At 43.5% G+C, this 26,431-nt stretch overlaps 1 protein-coding gene across 1 annotated transcript; it reads right to left on the bottom strand.

Annotated features, from left to right (window-relative positions):
* SNAP47 (synaptosome associated protein 47) lies at nucleotides 1-25,507 on the bottom strand. The gene is made up of 5 exons (XM_088533280.1): nucleotides 25,464-25,507; nucleotides 17,872-18,427; nucleotides 12,066-12,550; nucleotides 8,092-8,219; nucleotides 1-153 (listed from the first exon to the last, which is right to left on the bottom strand). The coding sequence occupies exons 2-5, from the start codon at nucleotides 18,366-18,368 to the stop codon at nucleotides 7-9; spliced, it is 1,257 nt and encodes a 418-aa protein (XP_088389406.1). The 5' UTR covers nucleotides 18,369-18,427; nucleotides 25,464-25,507; the 3' UTR covers nucleotides 1-6.
* Between the last annotated feature and the right edge of the window lie 924 nt (nucleotides 25,508-26,431).

Raw genomic sequence — 26,431 nt, 5'->3', positions numbered from 1 at the left:
GCGCCGCTACGTCAGCTTCTTCATCCTGCGGTTCTGCTTGTCGATGTTGAGCGTCGCGCGGTCCACCGAGCTGGTGATGGAGTCCAGGGCTTCGTCCTGTCTCTCCAGTTCGGCCTCTGTCTCTAAGGCCAGGCCCTTCAGTTTCTTTAGGATCTGTCGGAAGACAAGACTGAGAGCTTTCAGTGAATTTCTTCCAGAAGTGTTACAGACAAGTAGAAATTGGTTTTAATTTGCTTTAAATGCCATATCACTTGTGGAACTTGTGTCCTGAACTGTGCTGGCAACAACTTACGGAAATAAAAGAGCTGATGTCTCTGTGCTGATAAACTGAAGCAAGATGTGCGACACTGAACTGGAGTAAAACACACAGAATCAAGTCTGAAATGCTTGGGAAAAAAAATAGAAGTAAGAATTGATGTAAATTCAACATTTTGTTGGCTCTGTTATCATCCCCTCCTTAGGGTTGTATCTCAGAGATGTGGTATGTCCCGAAACACATCCCAAGAGCCAACATGGGTAGCAAACACTGCAGCAGCAAAACCAGAAAGGATTGTGGCTAAAGCTTAAACAGGGATCAAGTCAATGAAGAAAGGGGTAGGTTCTTTCATTACAATCTGTGGGAGAAAGAAGTGACGCTGGGTGGAGCAGAGGGAAGAAGTGAGGCTTAGGCAGCTGAGCAAAAGCATTTTCAGGAGAGTAGAGGGGCAACACGGTGTGAAAGGAGGCCAACAAGGTGGCCAGACAACTCGAGCTGACCTGAGATGAGAAATTACCTACACACCAGCTACAGGTTCCCAGCTGTGGGCAGCAGGCCACTGAGGAGCCAATCTACACAACTCCACACAAATTATGCTTCATACACGTGACGACGGTCAGCAAACGTCCAAAGTTACTGTATGATTTCTACAGGAGAAGAGCCTGTAGAAGAGCCCACAGCAGTCCTCATACAGCACAGTAAGAGTGAGATAGCGTGGTTGTCGAATTCGTTAGGCCAGAAGTCATCTGTAACCATCACCTAAGTGGATCCTTAGGGTTTTTCAGCTTTGAATTTCATCAGTTTGAACAACAGATTCCAAAAGAGAGATCCAACCAACACAGGGGAAATTTATCTTAATTCCTTCCCCTGTAAGGTTGCCTCTTTCTTAGCAGTAGATTAAGGTACAAATTATATCACTGCCTTTTCTTCCCCCTTATGGCTACTCCCTTAAAAAATCTGTTAGTATGAAGTGAAACAACCTACCTGCCTTTTTGGCAAAGTAAGGGAAAGAAGCTGTACCCTAATCCTTGATCTGACTTTCTCTTTTCTGCTTTCCCTTTCCCTTATTTTCACTTCCCTTTCCTTTCCCTTCCTTTCTTTTTTCCTTTTCTTCTCCATAATAGTTGGCACCTCAAAACCTCTTCTTCTGTTGTTGCTTTAGAACATATAGAATAAGCTCTGAGAAAGCTTCTGTCAAACACCAGTTTTTCCACATCTGGAGCTGAATTCCAGAGCAGTCCAAAAGTTTGTAGTTACACAAGTCACTGGTTTGAGAAAAGCAGTGAGCAATATCATATCTAATGGGAATAGCAGGGGGATTTTATACCAACAAAATGCATCATCTCAAGCTGGATGTTGGCCATAGCAGTGAGATTTATCATATAAAATATCTCCAAGCTCCTTCCATAAATCACAAGCAGCCAAAAACATGGATATGTGGAGAGAAAAGGGGAAAAAAAAAAAAGGTGCTTTTGTAACGTGGCTGCCAAAGCAAAAGCACACAGCAAAACATGGATCAAGCCTAATCTGCCTTCTTCTGTTCTTACCAAAACTACAAGCTGAGAAAATTCTGTTTCTGTCCCAAACGAAACACATGAGGTTCTTTCAGGCTAACAGCAAAGCAGGGATGAATTCCCCACACTGGAGCTGTTAGATGTGTTTAGGATATGCACCAAAAGGCTAAGTATGTGATCAGATTTGTTCAGGGCGCTTCAGGACAGGGATATGAAGGTCTTGACCGTCTCCAGTGAGGGCCTTGACTGTGTGGATATGGGAAGCACAGAGGCGTCTCTCCCCGTCCCTCCTTGGAGCTTCTTCCACTTGGGTAATTACCTGTGTATATGGACATATAGGTATGTACAATCAGGTAGTCTCTACACTGTGCAATGGCTTTTACCGAGCAGCACTGAATGTAAATTGCAGTAATAAAAATTGGAGAAGAAAGTTTGGAAGACGCCTCTGGAGCGGTCACCGGGTCCGCTCCCCTCCCAGCGGAGACCAGGGCCAGCTTCAAACCAGAGCTGAAAGATAAAATCACCAGGATTCGGTCTCTTCTCCCGCAGACATTTGATTCTTTACATTAATGCAACAGGCTTCAGATCTCGCTGCTCCAGGATATCCTCAAGGATGGCAGTGAGAAGTATGTGCTGCAAGGAAAAAGGTCTGGGTTCAAGCTCATCCCTGGGGGAAGGACTCGCGTGTGGGAAACCTGGGCTCTGAAAGATGAAACTGAGGAGTTTTTGCCCCAAACAGATCATCGACAGCAGCTATTTTGCCTAGAAGCTTTGGGATACTTTTCCCATTTTCTGCTCTCCTCCATCAATGAAAGTCAGTTGTGTGTGTTGAAGAAACACAAGAAAAATACACACACACATATTTTACACATACCTATATATGTACCATCTCAATTTGCAGATGATTTAAAGAGGAACCCTGCTGGCATTTTTTTTCAGTAAATTGACCAAGCATTTTATTCAAGCGCATTCAGAAAGTTGCTTCTCAGCACAGGGCAGAAGCAGAAATGCCGGCTGATGCCTTCAAAATAACTGGCCTAATACAGGAGTTCCTCTGTCCAGGCTCTTGCTCTCGTGCTGCCTATGGAGATCTCACCAAGCACTACTAGCTGCTCGGTCAACTTTCATTTTTCCTAAATTATGTCCTCACCCAATCCAACTTAATCTGGGAAATCTGCCAGGGTGAGGCCAGGAGGTGAACGTGGCTACACACAGGGCCAGCCTCAAATATACCCAATGCAGTAAATTCAGGAGGGAGGTGACATAAGAGGACACGGAAAGGAACCAGGGACAGTCACCATTCCCCATCTCTTGAGGGAGCAACGACTTTATTTGTGAATTAAACTGTGGCCCAGAATGCCCAGATTTGCCAGGACAAACACTTCATTTATAGTTTTAAACCAGGCTACTTTTGATAGGTTTCACATTTATTAAAGACTACTAACATTTAAAATACACAAAAGGACACAATTGTTGAGAATAGGAAAGCTTTTAAAAACATGAAAGCAGTAAAATGGGAAGGTGGTCGGCTCCGGGGCTCTGCTCAGTTTACCTGCCAATTAGGTCTGACTTGAAACGCTGCGGGGAAGGATGATGTGGTCATTCATACCAAGGAAAAAGAAGAAAAAAAAAAAGCAAGTGGTTCACTTTTATCTGTTAATTCCTTGCCTAAAAGAGTCTGGTAATAAATCCCTTCAAGGGATCCCTTCAGTTGCTAAAATCCAGCTTCAAGGCCCAAGTTCAAGCCCATGAGGCCTTAAATGGGTGGGAGTTCTGTTCTGGCACAGCCTCGAGAGCTGCCTGGACCAAGCACTGGACTCTGAAGCGTGGCCGAACCTGGTCACGGTTTCTACAAAGCAAAATGATGGCAGGATGTCTAATTACCAGCACTCTAGTTCTGCTGTTCCCTAAAGACCAGCGAAGTCTTCTGTGCCGTAATTTGGGATGGCAATCAAGACCTGAAAACTCGTGGAAACTCTTCTCTGTTTGTAACACAAACAGCACATATGATTCCATCAAAGAAGTTCTAAACATACGTTTCCCGCAAGCACTGGCCATTCTCAGATCAGGAGTTGAACAGCTTCAGATTTATGCCACAGGATTAGAATTTGGAAAATCTGGTCTAGACCCATGGCTCTGTCACAGACTTTCTGTGCAACTTCAGCAAGTTGCTTCATCTTCCCATGCAAAGTCCTCACTTTGGAGAGGGAAGCAAATTTGCTTCTTCCCTCCAAATCCTTCCTGCATAAAGAGTCCAGTTGTAGCAGGCCTGACCTTGCCATGAATAGAAGCTTCCACCCCTACTAGATACCTTTAGTTCTTGTATATCTATGGGGTTCTAGGCAATGCAGTGCAATTTAGGCCATGATTTGTCTGCCCTGTTTTTATACCAGTTTCAGGAGGAGTTAAAGTACTGCCCACTTTGCTTTTCAGGTGACTAGCTGGAGAATTTCATGACACAGATCACTAGAGTGATGGGAGATAAAATCAAGCCCATGAACCTGCTCAGTAGCCCACACAATTATTTATGATATTCCCCATAGCCTAAACCCAAAGCATCAGCCCCACTACAAGATAAATCTCCACTTACGATACAGACTGAGTTCAGGTCCTGAGATGGCACCATAATAACGTAGTTTGGCTAAAACTCGGGAAATACCACGTCAGTACACTGAGTATTCAGTGATTAAAGATAGTGTTGGAACGCAAGAAAGTTCCCAAGTTTCAACTACCTAAAACCTTCACTTAATCTACTCGGTTATCCCTGAGTTTTGAATGCTAGAGCAGAGCATGTAGAATCCACAACCAGAAACGGTTCCTGGATGCGACTTCCTTGGCCAAATTCACCTGTTATTGAGAAGGGAAGAACTATTATTCACACTGTGAACTGTGAGAGGTAGCTGTGATGATTTAACACAGAGCTCTACCTCTGTGCTTGACATCCTGCAGAAGAGCTAGGAGGGGGGAACCTCACTTAAAATACTCATAGTCCCACTCTGAAAGGAAACCCACCTTTAGGGATTACTTAAATAGAGCGACTTTGCACTGAAGCAGTTAGGGGCCTCCCCACATCCCATCCTGCTGCATCTGGAGATGGAGGCAGATGCCAAAGGCCAATAATTAGTTATCTTATTCTTAGTGGCTGATTCTCCTATTATTTCTTCTTGGACTGATACAGAAGTCTGATTTTATTTACTTTCTCAGGATGTACCAAGCACTCCCAGTACTGGAGAAAAGTCTAATCACTGGCCTTGTCTGGAAAAAAACACCCAAGCAGATTCACATGCTTAACTACAGCTTTATTATTATTATTTTGGTATTATCAAATCTTTAAATTACACGCAAACAAATACAAAGTGTTAATTGTGAGGACCTCAGCTCTCTCCCGCCTTCAAAATAAAATCAACAAAAATTCAGGGCACGATCATTGCTTGTGTCTGTTAAGATTACTTGTCTGTTGCTGCTATTGGCCATGGCATCCGGCCACCCCACGAGCAAATCTGGTATTTAGCACTTGGAATGAACAGTTCCTCAACAAAACACTTTTTCTCTGACCTAACAGTTGTGCTTTCCTGAGATGAGGGCATGAAAAAAAAGAGTAAATAAACACAGAAGAGACTGACTTTATCAAAGGATTGAAATGGAACCATCAAGAATGGAAGAGACATCAAGGAAACAGAGATATTCATCAAGGTGTGCATTTGCTCAAATGATGTGGAAGGGGCTTCTTCACTCCTTCACCATCTATCTTCAATGGCACATGTGATCTGTATACCCAGGAAAAAGGAACAACACTTCTCTGGTGGGAGAGGTTTAGCAGAGGGGTAGCTAGAAAGCATTGGTTTGGCAAAATAAATGCAGAACCAGTGAAGAGAATTCCTTTTCTTGGACCTTAAGTTACCATTATCACATCCCCTCCCACAGCCAGTGGCACTATGTGAGTGACAGCGAGGCACTGGGCAGAAGCACAGGAGCTCCATGGGCTTCCTTGTGCTCTCCATCTCCGTCACACTGCTAAGGAGGGCAGCTCACGCTGCCACCAGCTGTGCTTGTCACACCAATGTCCCTTCGTGAAGCCCTGGCGAGGTCTTTTACCGAGGCTCCCCATCACAGCGCCGGTCTGCTCAGTGCTTCCAGCTCTAACAGAAGGAATTTTGATACTAATCAGCAAGATCTGCTGCAAAAAGTCTCCTGTTATCACTGTAAGATCTTTTTGAAGGGAAGGTAAGTCAACCAGAGAGAAAACTAAGCAATGGGAAAGAATATTATCTATTTATCACAAATTCCTCTTGCTTCTCCAACTTAAAACATTCTACGGGTCTTCTCCACATTACAAGTATTGAGAGGGTTAGAACAGGGCTTTTCTGGGTTTGAGATTTTTTGTTTTTTTAAACAAAAAAACTCAAGCTTGCATTAAAGATTATCAAGGAATAAACTATGATAAAGAATCTTCAAGAAAGGAAACGGCTCAGAAAAGTGCATAGTTACCAACACAGAGACCCCACGTACCTTCAGCTCATTCACACAAGTGTGATGTTACAGTTGTCACTGTCTCCAGCGCACATTAACACCCTCTATTTAAAACAATTTTCACCCTGGATCTCTAAACGCCTTGCAAATATGATCACCCACCATTTCCTGCTCATTTGCAAAGCAGAGGAACTGAGGTGGTGCAAAGCATCTCGAGAGCAGCTGTAACAACAGAGGAGCCCTTGGTGCAGGCCCCGGCGGCTGCATGTGCTGCCCATTTGTTTGATGTGTTTGAAACATCTATAAAGGGACAGAGCAGCAGACTGCACCTTAGCAAGGAGAACCCTACATCCTCAATCAGGACTTAAGGTGACAGAGCTGAAAACAAGAGTGAAGGCTCTTACTTCCCTGCTCTGACTTCTCTTTATGGGCTTAACCTGCTAGCCCATTACAAAATGAAGGAATATGGATAACAAATCCACATCCTTAATATACCGTAGTTCTCCACTAAAAGGCTTAGCCAAATGGAGTTTCAAGCTCTGTATCTCTAAAGCCAAGAGGGCATCCTGCAAGACTAAGTGTACCCCAGCTGAAAGGCTTTGGCATTCGTCATGAATCCCATTAGAAAACACCCAAACTACATGATTTTCCAGTCTGCCTTCCCTGGTAGGCACCATGTGCATCTTCACAGCCCTTCGTGGCCAGCAGCCCTCCACACAGTGCTGAGCACCCAGCTCTGGATGCAAGTCAGAATTATAGTGCCGAAAAGCCAATGTTTGAGAGAGGAATAACGACATAACAGCTGTGCAAAGTGTATTCACCTATCAACAACAGACTAAAGAAAAAGACATTTTTAGTTACTCTTTAGTCACTGCCATCAGCTCGTGCCTCTCAAATGCACTCAGCTATACGAAGCTGCTGTATTCGGATTCCCAACTATAAAATAAAAGACGAGGCTTCAAAACTGCTGTCTAGACTGAGAGGCAATAGGGTTAGCAAACACTTTGCATGATGCTATTGCTAAGCTACAGACAGAATATTAAAGAGAGAATCAGATGCTGTAAAAAAATAAAATAAAATAAGAGCGTACTTCAAGAATAATCTTTAGCCTGTAACCACATATTCTGATGAGGTTATAATCACCATCAGCAAATCTATTTTAACTGGAAAACAAGTAAAAGCCACTTTTCTTGGATTTGTTCTAGTTAGCTCACTTTTTCAAATCCACCACACACTATGGATAGAGAAGGCTTCACTAAAAAGCCTCTAAACATCAGCTACAAGAGAAGATCCTTAAGGAGACAATTCGAGGAACAATACCAGACTGGATTAAATAACTTTTTCCTGGTAGAGTCTCCAAACACTTTTCCTTTTCTATCTACATGTTAGATTTCACACTTAATTCCCCCCTATAGCTTCTCTTTGTGTGTTTACAAAACACTTTGTTCAGTTTTTCAGATATTGCTGAAAATGAGCGGCTACTCTTTAGTAAAAGGAGTAAGGTTGAATAAAGAAAACATAAGAGAGCTTGAAGCAATCAGTCTAATTGTTAAACTTTTTAATCTTCAGAGGAAACAACTTAAACTTTTTTAAAAGGGTTTTCCTCTTGTTAATATGTTTGGTCTGCTGATAGTTCCCAGTTTGTACAAAATAATTTAAAAAAACAGTAGATTATCAATGTATTTTAATCACAGATTAGGCCGTTTTTTTTAATACGCCCATCTACAGTCAGGGAATATTGTGTTAAGGACAGAAGACTGTTTTTGATGAACAAAAAATATGAGTACTACTAAGAAAAGGGAGTGAAACAACCAGTTCATACAACCACAGACGGGGTTATCTCAACTCTACCTGTTTCAGCTCTTTTGCTTCCGACTCGGAGATCTTTTCGTGACTCTGCAGCTGGACCTGCTCATTGTCCATCCCTTCTCCTCCCACCGGAGATCCGGGCTGCATCACGCCTCCCAGGAGTCCTGTGGCTGCAAGAGAAATTCCCGTGGTCACAGACTGCCACCTCCTGTCCTAGCTAAGAGGACCAGTGGTAACAGCAACCAGCGATCTGTGCTCTGAGCAGCAGCAGCTTTGCAGCAGCTAGGCCCAACCTTGCCTTGGCCCAACCAGCCTTCCAGAGAGGTTCCACACAGGTTCTAGATGACTTCTAGTCTTCTAGAAATGCTGCCAGCTGTATTTTGTACAGCAGAACCTGGAGGGTTCAAGGCTGCTAAGATGATTCCTTATCAAAGGCAACACCTGGAGAATGGGTTTACTTCATGCCCTGGGCATTCATCTGAGCAGAGGAAAAGCAGCAGCGAGACGTTCCCAATCGGACAGATGAAGAACCTTCATCTGCTGCTTCTCCTTGCTTTAATCTTTTAAATTAAAGAACTTCAAGGTGGTGACTGGGGACAGAGGCCAAGGGCCAAGTGAGCAAACCTGTGCAACAGAAGGCCAAACCCAACACTAGCAGCCACCCCCAGCAAAGCCGCAGGGATGCAATTCCTGGCATAACCTTTATTTAAACCTTTATTTAAAGCCTCAGCTCTTGTTGCACTACCCAGGAGGGTGGCAGGGATATCACAGCAAGAAAAGGCTGTTATATCTGATGCAGATGGGTGCTAAATACCCGAGTTGAACATCTCGCCTTCCAGAGGTGCTCCAGCCATCTCCAAAGTGCTCTCCCATCTGAAGAGAAGGAAGGAAGCTAATGCTCCCTCGCTGCCACCTGCAAGAATATCACCCCACCTTGCACAGAACAGGGCCAGCAACCGCTGAGGACGCCAGGACAGAAATCTGGAGGCAAGTGCTCACGGCAAGGTCGAAGAGCTGGTGCCAAACTGGCCAGCGACCTAACGCTCGGGGGCTCCGGACAGCATTACCGCTCCATGGAAAGGGAGACAAAAGCAAAAACACCAGGACCAAACCCTAAATCCCTCTCAAGTAATTACTGCAAAAATCATAATCCGGGGAATTATTCGGTTATCAGTCTGAGAGTTACTGGACTCAAGATTTAAGACAGGCAAATCATTCACTGTGCTGCTGTTACCCGGCTCAAATGCCTCTTGTGTTTGGAGGGGCTAGGAACCAAGCACTGCTTATGGCAAATTACTGCTGTGATCTCCCACGGAGGACAAGCTGGGGGAGGGAACGGCAGGTTTTCCTACTACAGCAAACAGCCAGGCAAGATGCTTTGTGGTTCTTATCAGCTCAATGTCCCTGTACACTAATTATTTCGTTAAAAAGAAGAAATCTATCCATTTCGCCCCATTCATTTTACTGAGGATGAGAAGGTGAAACAGCCAAAAATGAGCTCAGGCCTTTCTCTTCATTTTGCTAACACAAGGGAGGGAAAAACTGAATGTAAAGGCAGAAACGTTTAGAATAGATCGAAGAACAAATTTTGCTTAGTTTTGTGGCACAGAACTGGACTGTTGCATTGCACCATGTGAGGATGAGAAACCACCAAGTTTCTGAGCAAAACACTGGAAGCTCAAACCAACAGGAGCCCTCGGTCATGGTGGTCAGCAGCAAACATTTGGGAACTTTGAAAGGGATTTAAAAAAAAAAGCTACAAATGCCAGTTCCCAGATGCACCTTATCTAACCACCACGGAACACGTCGGTGGGGAAAGGTGCTGCTTCCACCCAGCACCTCTTACAAAACAGACCTTGCTGTGCTGTGTCCTTAGCGTGCCACGAAAAGCCCCGTGCGACTTAGTCCAGAGGAAGCCCGTCGGAAAAGAAATGCAAAGCAGTTTAAAATAGCTTCGGATAATCTAGTGTGTACAAAACACTCGAGACGTGCTTTTCCTACACGAAATCAAGCCAAAACCCCTAGGAAAGGCGGTTGGGTTGCATTTATTTGTGCAAACGTGCAAGGTGCCCAGCTTTACAGCGCTGCTTGTGAAAACAGGCAGGATCTGGGTGATCCTACGACAGCCAAAATGCTCCCTGCACAGATGGGCACGAGGAGCAGCGAATGCCACGAACCAAACTACCTCCCCTGCAAGGATGCGTCTCCTCTAGGCCTCCAAATCCATGTTTGCTACCTGAAAACACACAAATTTTATGTGCATTATGCATGCCTGTCTCTGTGCATAGACGGATGTTTTTTGCCCCCTTCTTTTAGGGAAGAAAAAAAAAAAAAAAAGAAAATTCGCTGTTTCCACCATGTGAGCAGCCATGGAAAAAACCCAGAGTTTAAAACACAGTCAGTTACTGCCATCTTGTGACTGAAGGCCGGGAGCGACAGGCGCCGGGGAAGGAACAAACAAGGGTTTTGGTGGAGCTGGAGAAGTCATGATTTCCATAACCTCCGGCTCCCTTCCCTGACATTTCCAAATTAAACAGCCCAAATGCAGGTGGGGGTAGGAGAGCAATATCCTTGACTCACTGACTCAGATGCAAACAGAGTGGAGCAGTGGGAAATTAAGCACAGTAGGGCTGTATAACCAATTATTTTATGTAACCAGCCTTAAGACCATCAGGAACTGAGCACCAATTTGCTGGAATAACTCAGTGCTTAAGAAACCAGCAGGTTGTTTTTCCTCTAAGTTGTTGTGCTGACATTTTAGTGCCAGATGCCCAAGACTTATTTCCTTAAAAATTAACAAGCTTTTCCAAGCTATGGCCCTCGACAACTCGTCAACAAGAGAACCTTATCCTCCCTGCTGAAGTCTAGTTTTAGCTTGCTGCACAGAAACAGATTCTTCCATTATTTTACTATAGCATTTTTCTCCCCATTTTTAACATGGCAGCAATAAATTCATTCACAGATTTGTTCTTCTGTCCCTGACCATTAAGAAAAAGAGAACTTCCACTCTTGTTTTTAGAGAATTAAATTCTTAAAGACACAGATTCACCAGCTCTCCAAGGGAATCCAGGCTTGGATTACAAAAAAAAAAGAAAAAAAAATCATACAGAACCTCAGAAAAGACAATAATAATTTTATTACTGTTGTGAAGGGTTTCAGTTCCTGCTGTGTTTTCTTAAAACAACTGAACTATGCATTCATTTCACCAGAGATCTAAAATCTAAGAAAACTAAACTCCGTTTCTTTTGTAATCCAAAAAACATAAACTTCTAAAACTACTAAATTATTTTTTTTTAAAAAAAGGAAAATTAGCATAGTATTTATCCCACATGCAATTTAAAAACTTGTGGAATTGGAAGTTGGTTTTAAGCTTTCTGCAATTAACTGGAAAACAGGTTTCATGCAGAGATGCTTCCAGCTACAAAACTGCCAAGAGTAAAAAAGCTAAAACACAGGACTCTGAAGCACTCTGGAGAATGCAGTCAAGTGAGGAGGGGCGATTTACCCCTTCCACAGAGGACCATAATATGGAACTGGTGACACTGGGAGTGGGGGGAAGAAAAAGGGGGCACTGGAGTTGAAATGCAGCAGCTGAAAGAAACTCAGATGAAGCTAATCCTTCTCAAAAGTGGTGCAGAGTTAGTGAAAACAGCAGCTGGGAGCACGTCAAAGAGCGCTTGGCACGTTCCAGCAGTCAGGCCCCTACGGACACCTCAGATTCAGCACCTACACTCACAGGTTTTGTAAAAGTGCCCCTGAGAAAATAAATCCAACTACATCCAAACAGGACCACACAGTTCTGTCACCTCTACCCTCACACCTCTCCTCTGGCCAGGAGTGCCTAGCATCAACTCGCAGTTACTTCTTGCTTTTTACCATCAACACAGTCTCACTGCTAGGGCAGGGAGGAAAGACCTTCCCTGTGAACATCACTCAATACTCTGAGCCTGAAAACCACTTGGGAGCTTTCAGAGCTGCTGCTTTTGATCACTGATGGATCGCCGTCGGTCACCTACCTGCTTGCCAAATGGAGGTGCCCAAGTCTACCTGGGGAGACTTTCTGGCACCAGCAAATTCCAGGGCATCTTCCAAGAACTGTATCTTCTTGCTGAACTGCATCTCCAGGATTGGGATGGCTTCAGGCATCTTTGCTGACAACAGCCGGTAGGAGGTGTCGGGCTTCCCAATAAACCTCTGGCGAACGCTGATTTCATACGGTGTATGAACTCTGATATCATCTACATCTTTGGATTCAAACCTGTGAATGACCTGGGAATTGCAGTCACTGATTTCCAGGCCAGAAGCAAGGAGCGTGAGTTTTCCTGGCTTGACATTTGAGTCTGTTCTGTGGGTGATAATAACTGGAATTCTAATTATGATTCCTTCCTGGTTCTTTGAATCGGAAACTGTGGCAGTTTCCTTTGGCTTGGCTTCCAACGGTGCTTTCCAGAGCTTGCTGCTAAATGGCCACCAAGAAGGAGATTCGAGTTCAGTCAACAATCTAGAGGAGAAGAGAGTGTGTTAGAAGAATGAAAGCCAATAGGGTCATGCTGCCCCACCAATTCAAAGCAAATTACCACAGAAGCAAAGATTTCTTATTACTGAATCCAGCACTCTTATTTCACATCTCAATCTTATTCACAGCTTACCAGCATCCATACATTAAAAAAAAAAGGCTTTCCCGCATCCGCTATTATATTGGAAAGCGGTCCCAAAACCTCCTTGTTCTCTTGTGAGAAATCCAGCTTCCAACTGGATTTATTCAAGCCAATTTACACTCATCTATTGTGCTAACACTGCCTTTTAGTTCAATGTTTCCACACTTGGCACTCAGTCCTACCTTTTTCTTTTTTCTTTCTTTCTCTATTCCTCTCTGCCTCAGCCCCACAAGTTGTTGCCACCCTTTGCCCTAACTCCCAAATTCCCACTGCAAGTGACAACAATGCAAAGCTCAGGGTGAAATGCCCACAGATTGCCCGCTGGGTCCCACCTCGTGTGGAATATTGCTTTAGCTCTGTATGGAGACGGGCCTCATTGCTGGCAAACCACTGCCTTAGCTTAAAGATAATTGGATTCAGTTTAGGGAGGAATTAGGCAACTTCCCCAAGGGAGACCATATAGCCAGAACCAACACAGGGACTCAAGCTTCTCATTTCTAACCATGCAGGTGAACAGCAGGCACTTAAGTTCATCAGCTACAAGCAAGGAAGATGTAATATGTGCGTGAACAACTAAAAAGAAGAAATTATAAAATGTGGGACGTGATAACACTGTTGCATTTTTTAATCCACACAGCCCATTCCCTGTTGTGGGGACTTCACCCAAGCATGAATGAGCATCACAGATGTCTTTGGGTCTGAGGTTCACAGGCTGTCTCTGTACTGAAAAAGAAATGGGAATGAGGGGAAAAGCAGCAATTTTAGCTTTAATTTCCAAAGTGCTGTGTAGCCCACTGTGAGCACCCCTCTCTGGGTCTACATGGGTTAAAGCAGAGACACTCGCACTTATTACACTCCTTTGTGTCATTCTCTCCATGACCTCTACCCTTCTCCCAAATTCGTGCTTGCTAAAAGAGCAAGCCCTCCTCAGAAAGGGTAGAAAGAAGCTGGAATCCTTATAGTGAGGTGGCTTGAGGAACACCTGTAGGAAAACACAAGTTCTGCACCACGTCACCTTCCACAAATGTTTTCTCCCTTCATGTGGTAAGGAGAACAAACCCCAGTCAAACATATGAAAGGCAGGAGTACAAGAGGGATGTGGAGCTGCTGGAGAGAGGCCAGCGCAGGGTCACGAGGATGATCAGGGGCCTGGAACATCTGCCCTGTGAGGAGAGGCTGAGGGAGCTGGGCCTGTTCAGCTGGAGAAGAGAAGGCTGAGAGGGGACCTGAGCAGTGTCTAGAAGTACCTCAAGGGAGGCAGTGAGGAGGATGGGGCCGGCCTCTTTTCACTGGTGGCCACCGACACAACTAGAGGAAACAGCCACAAACTGAAACACCAAAAGTTCCACAGGAACTTAAGGAAAAATTTCTCAACAGTGAGGGTGCCAGAGCCCTGGAACAGGCTGCCCGGAGAGGTTGTGGAGTCTCCTTCTCTGGAGATCTTCAAACCCGCTTGGACGCAGTCCTGTGCCACGTGCTCTAGGTGACCCTGCGTGTGCAGGGGTTGGACTAGATGACCTCCAGAGGTCCCTTCCAACCTTAAGCATTCTAGGATTCTATGAGGTGCCCCATCCTGCCTAGTAGGATGACCAGGCCCTGGAAGGAAGGCTTTGGGGCCCATCTCCCCACACAACTGACAGTAACTTCATAACCCCATCCCTGTCACCATGCAACGGCTTTTCCTACCACGCACTGGTCCAGCAGCCACCTCCCCTCCCACCTGCAGCTTGTGGAACCCATTTCCATGTAGGAAGAGGCAGTCAGCGCCCTGGGATGCATCTGCTGCTCAAACAACCCTCTGGAAAACAGCAGCAAGCTGCCTGGGAGCACCCTACAAACCAAACGGGCCCAAATAAGACCCTTTACAACAAGGCTTCTCAGCGTGTGTTTCTGTCACTGGTGGAACAGAAATGCCATCCCTGGAGGTACAAAATGGGTTCTCAGGTGACCAGTGGGAGGGAAGCGATTTTGTTTAAGCCCAACCAAAAGAACAGCTCCAAAAAAACGTCTTCTGCCCAAGAAAGAACCATCTCTTCATCACAGATAGGCTAAAGGTTATCTGGAGACCAGGCATGTTCCACCAACATGCCAGCTGCAGAGAACACCCCAAGTAAAGCCAGATAACACTTAAAGATACGTTTAAGGCAACACTGTCATTTTGTAATGCTCCAAAAGACTATTAACGACAGAAATCTGAGAGATGAGAGCCTTATCAGACTGAAATCATTAGTGCTTTCTTGGTATTTTGGGGAGCATGGTTGATTTAATTTGCATTAAAAGTTTGCTCTAGAAAAGTACTGTCCAATAAGCCATGCCCCAGAGCAGTGCTGTTCCCAAGATGCCTTTTTTTGAAATAATTTATTTTCCATGAGAAAATCAGAACAGTTCTACAGAAGACTCTGCAATTTTCAAATCCTGTTTAATTTGGCCGCAAACACAGTCTAATCTGAAAAAAAATGCTCTAGCTGAACACACTTTGGCTACTAGCTATTGGAAGATGTGCACCAGCTTCAAAATAGGCCTGCTTAAAGAAATTAATCTGCTAGGAAAAGCAAAAAAAGACATCTTGTTTAAAAAAAAATTCATATTCAGTAAACCACTGAATTCATGAATAACAGAGGGAGGCAGAATGAATTGTTCCAAGAGTCTACTCCCAACTACAGCTCGGACACCAGATATTTATGTAGATAGCGTGCGAGATGAGTAAGATGAGTAATGGGTCTGGAGCTCTCGGCTGCCCTCTGAAAATGCTTTCCTTAAATAATAATAAAAAATAGTGAAAAAAAGGTAACATCCCTGCAATAACAGAAGTTGAAATGACACAGTGTCACAGATTTAGGGCTGAATTCTGAAACTACAAGGTTCAACTGAAGTTCAGCTTGGAAAAAAGAAGATAAAAAAGGGGGAAAAAGGCCCTGTTAACGCACACTCTCTTCCAAATTAAAAGTCATACTCTAATGTTCCTCCTGATTGCATTTCTACAGGCCACAAAGCATGTTTTCCATCTTCTTTTTAGTATATAAATAATAATAATATATATATGTACACACAAGGATTTGGGGGGCAATGTCAACTTACAAAGAGTTATTAAATCCCTCATGCAAAACAGATTTGCTTCTTCACATTTCCTATGGGAAAAGCATGTGCTCTGGGTTACTGTTAATCCCTTTGTCCATTTGCCCATCCTCTCCCCTCTTTCCCAAGGGGCTGACATTCTGGTCACACAACGCCAGGATTTGCAGGAAGGTTTTTGTGTTCTGCAGACCTAACAAGTGGTCTAGCCAGCTTCCCTTGGCTTCTGCTGAGAGGTCAGCACGAGTACATCAACAAACTACAACCACTCCTTAAAATGAAAATTAGCAAACAAACTGCCTTGCCCTCTCTAACACGAGCATATTAAAAGGGAACCAGGGAATGTGGTTTTATGCTTAGTTTTGGTCTCCAAACATCTGCTAGCAAGATGTACTCAGCTGTATGTACCCAGGCCTACACAAGGGCAGAAACTGGTGCACAGAACATTTGATAGAATTAATAAGCTGAAACAGCCCACACATACAGGCAACAGAAAGTTGATCAAATTTTTAAACACCAAAAGGATGATAAAGAGGCCAATGTGATACAGCTTCATGGGAAAACACACACACAGGTGAACGATATTAGAAATAAGTGTTAGAACTCGCCCAAAAAGGCACAGTGCAAAATAAACAGTTCAGCTAATAGCTTTTGAACTCTCTTTTAGTCTGTGAGAAAGCTGGCTAAATTGTAAGATATTGTAGATAAAACAGAATCTCAGCAACACTTGGTCAATGTCTTTCTTTATTTTTCCCTCTTTAAATCAAAGCGTCTAACACTCCAGATTCACAAAGACAAAATAATACCTCCCAATGCATCCTAGCCCAAAACAAAGCAGTCTTCCAAAAACAATGAGCAGGTATTTATTTTCCTATTCACTGTTTATTGCTACAGAGCTTTAAAAGCTATTGCTGAAGCTTTCAGTTATCTTGGCTTTTCATTAAAGGGCACAGAGAATATTGCCAGAATCACTGGGAAATCAACACTTTCTTTAGACATGATACCCATCTGAAAACAGATATTTCTTCCAAAAGAAACTGGTTTAAACTTTATTGTGTATGTTTCTGTATGCAGCCATCTGAGGATCCACAAAGAAGCTCAAAGCTACATATCTTCAAACATTACAATGCTGCTCTTAACCTTACTGTCTATTTTGGACTGCCAACTTGCAGCACACAGAGTAGCATAGAAAAATTCACTTTAAATGTTAATCACTGAAAAGCAAAGTCTAAGTGCTTTGATCGAGACACAAATCATTTACTGTTCACACCGACTTCCCAACGACTAAAGACAAGCAACATCTCAAAAGTGCACATATCCCAGTTACCTAAATGTGGCATTTTGTGGCTTTTTTTTTTTTTTTTTTGGAATTACTTGGCTTAAATGCCTAATTGAGACTACCACAAATAGCCTAGAATTGGGGTGGGAAAGATTCACAATCCTGGCTCTCTGGTTTGCGCATCACCAGACCAGAGACAGTGCTCAGCAGTTTGCTCAGAGATGCACCACACTCCATTTTTTTCACTATATAAAATGAACTAATTCCATCGAGATCTAAAGGCAGGGATTATTTCATAGAAGGCTAGAAGCAGTGCAACCTAAAAACACAAGAGACCCCCTGTTTCTACAACCATTTCTCTGACTACATCTGTACCACAGGCCCAGTCCTCACTGCTGCTCTCAGCTGGACAGTTCAGTTCTTTTGAAGAAAAGGGGGAATATAGAGCCCTCAGCTACATATACTCTGCAGGCAAAGAGCAACCTAAAGAGTTATTTTTACACATGGAGAAAGTGTTTCCTGCTGTCTTTAACTTATAAATCTCAAGCCTTTAAATGGGAGCATTTACAGAGGAAAGAAATGCTTTTTGCTCTAACTATCTGTCCATTTTCTCAAAACTTACAGGTATTTAACAATTTGGAGATTTCTACCATTCTGCTAATTGTGGCTGAAATCCACAAAGGGTCTCCAAAGTTACTTGAAAGACAGATGACAGGCATGGGGGTTGGACTAGATGATCGCTAGAGGTCCCTTCCAATCCTAAGCATTCTAGGATTCTATGATTGATTCTGTAAAGACACAATTTTGCAGTACCTGTCTGCGACATCCATATCACCTTCGATTTTGTTCAGTCCTCTCATGATGTTATCAAACTGCTCGCCCTGGTAATGCAGGACTTTTGCTGTGTCCTCCAGGCGTTTCTGCGAACCTGCCAACAAGCCAGTCAGTTCCTTTCCTTTCGTGGACTGCAGAGCCCCAGCTTCTGCTCCCGGGCCTTGGTTTGACAGCAGCTGCTCCCTCCAGAAATGCTCAAGGATGTTGAACACCACATTTCTGTTGGGTTGCAGAGAACTGAACCAGTGCTTGGTATTCTTCTCCAAGATGGTGAGGGAGCTAAAGATTAAATTTGAAGATTCTTTCTTGATCTCGCTGATTCCAGAAAGATGGAAGTTGACCAAAAGTTCACCAGTTTTGTCAGCTGCAAATTTGATAGCAACAGGAGTCAGGGAGAGCCTGCCAGAGACCCATTGCTTGCTGGTGTCCAAGTAGTACGAACAAGGCCAGCTATGGATACGGATCTCTTCGTTCATCAGCTCGCCGTTCAGATCCTCTTCTGCAAGCGCAACACTCTCAAAGCCAGAGGGAGAAACTAGAATAAGAGACAGAAAAATATGTCAGAAGTGATTCTTATCAATATATGAAAGGTGAAGTTATAAACACGCTCCTAATAAATAACTACTCAAGTCCAAAGCGGGCTTCCTGTGTTCTCCCAGTATCCTTTCAGGTGGGCATGCAAGACAGATGGCAACAGCTGGAGGTGAATTATGAAATTTTGCAAATATCCTCAGCCAGGTGAATATTTACTTCGGAAAGTCTTGCCCTTTCAAAACAGGGCTGTTAGTGATATTGCTGTCTCCATAACAGCACTGTTTCCCTTGCAATCGTCTCACATTTCAGCACATGATTTAAAAAGACACATTTACAAATTACTGTTGGATTAACAGTGGACATTTAATATCTGTTGTGCCATGAATGTTTTGGGACAGGGGAGGCTCTTTATAATTAGATTAATCTAATGCTAATACTCATATGTTTATATATGTAGGTGGAAGGGAAGCTACAGAAAAGCAGATACCAGCACTCAGACACGTTACAAATACCACCCAAAATGTTTGGCCAACATATTCAACAGCATGAGTGAAACCAAAGCCCTCACCGACCAGAACACACACTTAGCAACTAATTTATAAATGGAGTAATAGTCTTCAGAAACCACAGCTATCTCAAATCCTCACTCTTGATCTCAGAAAAAAAAATGAAAAATAATTTATAAATCTCAAGCTTCTGGTTTCAATGATCATATTGGTTTTACAGATGCAACAGAACTGACACTCTTCAGCTCAGCATGAAGAAACATAGCACAGAGGGCAGTGGTGATTTCACTGCACCTCCCTGACAGCACATGCTTTGCTGGGAGCCTCTGATGGCATTTGCTGACACAAGGTTAATCCCATCAGACTTACTCACTGCCACCTGGAATCCCAGCAAGGAACCAGAGCCATGTCACACGCCCCAGGCCTGCCTTGCTTACATCAAAACAACCCCAATTTGGGAACCGTAACTTTAATGAAACATATCTAGGTCTGCATCCCTTCCCACACTCCCCAGGAGGGTTCTTGGACTCAAGGCCAACATTTCCTTCATAATCCTAGAGTTTTCAGCGTGAATATTAATGAGCAATTACATTCCACAACTTCCTTGTGAACAGCCATTAAGTAACAGTAATTCTATTACCCATTATCTCCTGAACACCTCTGATGTATCACAGTATGATTTATGGCTCAGTGCTATAACACTGTCTCGAGGTGTTCTGCTACTTATATGGCATAATAAATGATTCCCAGCACAAAACCCCAGACCAATTAATACAGATATTTTATACTGACACCACTTACGCCTTCGGCTTCGGTATGATCTGCTCCCCTTAATGAGATGCCTAGGAATTCTAAATCCCAGTTAAAAAAGAAGAAGAAAAAAAAAAAAAAAAAAAAAAAGAGCTAATGGTGCTTTTTCAAGTAGCAGTTTTGCAAACAACTTAACTCACACCCTGAAGATCTCCTAGTGCTCTGACTGCTGCATCATTGCTGAGCACTGAAGTTTGCACATTCCCATGTGCCCCTTAGCGCCAACACTGGGTCCAGTTCCAAAGACTTGTTTTAACCACAGACATTTAAAACTTCGTCATTATTGAAATAAGAACTACTCATGTTGGGTCATATTCTGTAAAGAGACTTCTCACTATCCATTGGGCCACCAAAGCTGGGAGAAAAACTAGAGAAATCCAACCTAAAACAGTAGTTATAGTCAACAAAACAATGACAAGACAAGCTCTAGCAAATAAATTTAACAGCTTTATCAATTATTCACTGCATAGCTTGGAGAAAGAGGTAAAAGTAAAATTCCTCCTTCTAAAAAAGAAAGGTGATTTCCTCTAATACAACCAGACAAATTAGACCAGACAAATTTGCTGAAGGAAAGACAATGCATTTTTTCCCTCCACTTTGGGCTTTGTGAGTACCGACAATGGCGACATACGAAAAGAAGGTCATACAAAAAGAAAAAAAAATTCACAGAAAATCAGAAAAAAAAATACTTTTTAATAGTCAAGTGTGACCGTAAAGAAAGAAACATTAGCAATAGGATTCCAGAACTGCAATAAGCAGAAAAGGAGCTTTTCCAGGATATTTTAGGTGGGAAAAGCTTCTAATATGGATATACAGTTATGTGTGTATAATAGCGTACTTTCTGTTACTATCACCAACAATTGCACCGGTTTAAGCAACAACACAAATTAGAGTATTATTACAATTGAGAGCAGTGACAATTAAAAATAAAATCAAATAAAATTTTATTAAAAAATAGAATATAAATAAAGTTTTATGAACAATGAGTTTTCTCCCCTGGTTGAGCAGCGGGGTTGGACTAGATGATCTCTAGAGTTCCCTTCCAACCTCAACCATTCTGTGATTCTTTGAGTTACAAATTGTAATTTTACATTAGGTTTAACTACTTAAAGCTGTGACTTCAGGTTAATTGTGAGCTTTTCAGTTCTGTGAGATATTTTCATAATCCAGCAATATCACCCCCCTCACCAGTATTAAATATCCGGAAGTTAGAGATTGACAGCTATTCAGCAATGTTTTTAAAACACCATATACACTGATACACCACGTTCAGCTTCTCCCTCAGAAGTACTCCTAGCCATGATACGATAGCAATCAGACATGGAGACAAAGCAAAAATCTTGTGTTGAACCCTCAAGTTCCTCCTATCCTAAACATATTGTAAAGGTGAAATAATTTTTCTGAAAGAGCCCCCACCAAATCCATAAAAACCCACCAGCAGTCCCCCATCCAAACAGGGCATCAGATTCAGTAAAGCAGTTGTGATACTGCTAGATCCCAACCCATATAAAGTAGCCAACATCCTTTTTTTGGCTTGTCCAGTGCAACTTTGGAACTTGCACGAGTTTCTGAATGCCCCCAGTCAGTACCTTGCTTACAACAGGTTATGATGCCAAGGATTTATAAATAATGATGAAATGGAGAAACAGAAAGATCATACGTCTTGCACAAGAGCACAAGGGAAAACTGGAACCAAATGCAGGCTTTCCAGTACTCACTGCTGGGACAGAACCAGCAAAATGTAATGCCATCTCAAAAACAACTCCTAGACCTTGCTAGCAACAATATCAACCTACAAGAACAGCTGTACTATGGAGGGATAGAGAATTTTAAACAAACAAGTGACTCAACTTTTGGTAAATCTCAGCCTGAAGCCTGTTTTCAAACGCTCACAGTTCCACAAACAAATACACAAGCAGCTTCCCATCAAGACCACACTTCCTTTCAAGCTTCATCTCTACCATTAAGGCTTTTAAATATTACTGATACGGCCTCACAACTGAGCCACACAAACACCTTCCTAAACCATATTCCAGTTTTCTTACCTCTATCCACACACACTGTGTTCTCAGGCAGCCTTTCAGAGGCTGCGACCGTTACAAAACTGTCCATCTGCAAGCAGGCTTGTATTTCTTCCTCTTCAAAGTGCAAAAGAGGGTGAAAAATTGCAGCTGAAGTAAAAAAAAAAAACCCACTATGTCCGTTCCCAAAAAGAGTATGTAAAGACTAGAGGGGGTATGTTTAATCCTGGAGCCAAGAACACGTCCTCTCACGCCAGCAGACTAACAGCATTCGTCACTCGACCTGGCTATATATATATATGTGAATGCCTTGGGTCATATGGCACTTGACTCACCTGAGAGCTCTGAGGACTGAGAGGCGCCTTCTTTTTGTGCCTGGGGCCAGGATTTTCCAGCAAAGATCTATTTCATAATTAAATCAATGCCTTGTTCCAGCACTTATGTTCTAATATGTAATGAAGCTCTAATTGCTACGACATTTACACAACTTTTTCCTTTTTCAGAGATGAAATGTGAACGTAAAAGCTCATGAGGAGACACAAACACGATTTTATTCAGTAATAGAAAAAAGTCAACAACGCTACAGAACATAAGCTATTGTTTAAGAGCATTTAGCAATATCCTGTAATTTAAAACGAGACTTCAAGTAGCCTGATTAAAACAGGAAAAATGGCCAAAGTAAAAACAAAAACAACAACAACAAAACTTTACAACCTGCTGAAGTTACCTGGAAAATGTCAGTAAGTGCCACTCACACATTGTTGCTTACAAATTTCTGAAAAGGTGCTAAGCTGCACTTACAGTTTTTGAGCTGCTAAAAACCACTCTTACCCTATCACTTTTGTAACCCCATCCTCCTTGAGTTAATCTCAAATAAACTTATTTTTCTTATCTGCTGGTAGTGTACTTTGCCTTTAACCTTGCTTCCAATTCTCCCATACGAGCTAGTGCAGAACCTCCACCAAGAGCAATTTACTATACTCAGACTGTGCAAAGAAAGGCAAAGTTACCATTAACACCAACTTCATCACTGGCATAAACAGTAAATTACTTGCTAAACATCAAATAATCCAGGTACTGTCATTCAAAATGAAAGGATTTTTTTCCTTTTATTTTCTTAACTTGGACAACTGTATTTCAGAAATCCACAAGTACAGACTTTCTGACAGTTAAACTGTTGAATTAGGATAAAGAATTATTACTTGAAATCCAGGACCTCTCCCTAGTTCCCCCAGGAATACTGTTTTGACCCCATCACTTGTAGTTGACCATTACATGAGTCCCCTTTCTGTTCCTCCTAAAACATGGCTGGGAATGCCTTGCCTGACAAGACATGAAATATTCAGGGTTTTGTACAACACTGACGAAACCTCACCAAGAATAGCACATATCTGCATTTAGGAAAAAATAAATAAATAGAGAGCTCAACAAATGGATGTAAATAAGGATTGCTGGGAAAATCTAGAAGTACCAAGCAGAGCTAAAATGAATACAGTTTATTTAACTCAGCAAAACAAAAGGTCACAGGTGGATAGGAGGGGGACTGATAGCTGAAAAGGCAATATAGAAAGGAAAGGAGTAAATAAAAGGAAAGGAAACTAAGCAATGCAATCCAAGGGACTAGGTAGGCGGGAAAAAAAATCTTTAAATAATTTATAATCACAGTTAGGAATAGTTTTATTAAACTTCATGGTATTACAGTCATTAAACCCATGCGTACAGTGGAAGAGGCTGCAAGACCAAAATATTTTCATCATGAATTCATTCAAATTTGCTACAGAACTATGTTTTTGTCTACATGTTTGCCTACAGTGCTGTGGGCATAATATTCTCTCCTGACCTAGGTTACCAAACATGGATATTTTGTTCACCTCCCACTGTAATTTACAAATCACCTCTTTTTTTGAGCCAAAACGAATTGGTATGTTTAACACAGCAGTGCCCCAGCAGTGAATGCAGTCCCACAGTTATACACATAAGTATAAAGCAAAAACTACAATTAGAAGCAAGAAGAGGTGGATTATATTTCCGGCTGTGTCACCACATTATATAAATTCCTTAGCTAATATATAACTCCGTTGCTGCTTCTATAAAAAGGAGGTGACTCACGCTCTCTTGCGAAGTGTTTTGAAATCATTTAATGAAACAGAGTATTAGTAAGTGCCCCAGGTGCAAGAAGATGCTTCTACGTCTGCTGCTCGAGCGCAGAGACACCTCACACACAGAAAACAGCCCCTTTGCCACGTGGTTACCTCAGAGCTCCCAGAACGCAGTCACAGATGCGCCTGTCCTGGTTAATTATCCGCACAACATCCCACACATAACATCCCTTTCTGCATATGTTTCTGATGCGTTGGTGTTTACTTTTCGTTCTCCTTCATGTCTGAATTTTCCTTAGGGTCGGTATATCACTTGCTTGTTTATTCTGAAATGTTACTGTCTGGCAAATAAAGAGCTTAACACGCAGTGGGCCCAACAGCTCCCATCACAGAAATATTTAGAAAGCCTGGCAAATTGCATCCCCTTCCTTTTTAGGAAGGGTTTAATGTGATGCCTCACCAGGCTTCTAATGTCGTGACTCTCCAAGAGACTCTACAAGACACGAAGTATTGAGGGGTGACACACCAAGACGGGCAGCAAGAGATGATTCACAGTACTTTACTATGGCACATGGAGAGATTCAACTCCCCCAGTATCAGAAAACAAACAACAACAACAAAAACAGATCCACACTGAAAAAGAAAACAAGAAAAACTTAAGTCTATCGGCCTATACTCTCCCAGTATCAGAGAAAGGCTCCAAGACTGAGGAACTCTCTCACCTTCCCAAGCATGGATTAAAAGTCCAGAGCAAAGCAAAGCAGCAGGACAGCAACAGCTAAGTCATCCTAAGTCACCTGTCGCCCCCCAATTTCTTCCTCTCTCTTTCTCTTCCCCCAGACTAACCCAAATTCTTACTGTTCCTTTTCTCACCCCAACCAGAACCAACCCCCTCCCACAAAGAACTTTCCATCCCTTTCTATTCTGTAATCCCCAATATTTCCCCATGCTGGATGAGCCCCCTCTGTCCCATCCCCTTCCACAGGCCTAGGTGAACTCTCCCCAAGCCTCTTCTTCCCCACTTTTAGGCCAGACCCCATCCCAGATCCCACTTCTTCCCCTCCCACAGCTCTGGGACAACCTCCCCTTCCCTCGGCCAGACATCCACTCTCCATCTCCACCTCTCCCCTTGCTTCTTCCTCTCCTATTCCTAAATCAGGTATTCCAGCCCCTTTCCTCACAGCTCCCCCACTCCCTATTCCTTCCCCCAGACCAATTCCCCACCTCTCATCTTCAGCCCTTTCCCAGAATTAGGCCACAATTTCCCTTCCACATCCATGCCCCGACACTACCCGATCTCCAATCTCCCCTCACGCCTAGGCCCGACTTGCTCCGTCTTCACCTGACCCCTAGGTCTACTCCACTAATCTCCGGGACGGGTCGAAACCCTCTCTGAAGCCTGAGAAAGGCCCTCCCCGTCTCCACCTCCCCCAAGCCTAGAGCAGAGCCCGCATCTCCACCTCCCCCAAGGCTAGCGCCGAACCGAACCGAACCGAACCGAACCGAACGGAGCCGAGCCGAGCCGCCCCTTTATCTTTATCTTTATCTTTATCTTTATCTTTATCTTTATCTTTATCTTTATCCTCTCGCCCCGGCCTCACCTGCCCCCCGGCGCAGCAGCCCTCTCCCACACGGCCACTCCGCGCCTGCGCCCGCCGCGCGCTCCTATTGGCCGAGCCGCCGCAGCCCGGTCCGTCCCCTTCTCTCCCCGCCGGGATCCCTGCCCGCCGCGCGCTTCGGTTCCGGATTCCGCCGCGGGCTCCTGCTGCTCGCATCCTCCGCGGCTCGCCCCGAACCCCCTCTCCGCGCCCGGGGGCTGTTAAGGGGTGAGTACCCGCCGCCGTTCCGCCGTGTCCCCTCCCGCGGGACGCGGACATCGCGGGCAGCGAGAGAGGAGGTGTGTGCACCGCCTAATGGCGTCCGGCCCCTGGAGCGGGGTGAGGCGGCGGCGCCTCATGGCGGTTCCGTCTCCCCGCGGCGGCTCCTGGGGCCCCGGGGCCTCCCCACATCCTCCCTCTCCATCCCCGTCCCCATCCCGCTCCGTCCCCGCTTCCCACGCGCCTCCCGCCCACTCGCGGTTATTGAGGGATTTCGCCCTGTTAGTCCCCGTTTTTTACCAGCTTTTCCCTTTTATTTACTCGTTTTGCGCATAGGAACTACCTGCCTGATAAAGAAGAGTTTGTTTTGTATGTGTGTATATACATGCACACCTATACCCATGTACATGCCTCTGTGTGTATGTTTGTATATGTATATATGTGTATATATTCGCATTATATAAATATAGATAATATTTTTTATATCTGCATATGTGTATAGAGATGCAGATATATATAGGTATATAGATACATAGATACATACAGGTATATGATATTTGATATAGTTATATCAAATGTGTGTTTACACACGTGTACATAATATGTATGTACATACGATCTACATACAGTGACAATAAACACAGATTTGATATATATTTTGGTATATTTAGATACATGCTCACAGGTTATATGTACTTATGTGTGTATATATCAATATAAACACGTACATCTGTGTTTATGTGTAAACACCT

The sequence above is a fragment of the Tinamus guttatus genome, unplaced genomic scaffold (genome assembly GCF_059628265.1).
Source record: "Tinamus guttatus ecotype Peru unplaced genomic scaffold, ASM5962826v1 Tinamus_guttatus_pri_ptg000490l, whole genome shotgun sequence".
In the NCBI taxonomy this organism is placed as follows: domain Eukaryota; kingdom Metazoa; phylum Chordata; class Aves; order Tinamiformes; family Tinamidae; genus Tinamus; species Tinamus guttatus.
Note: the sequence above shows the minus strand (reverse complement) of the source record. Positions and strands in the feature narration are given on the sequence as shown.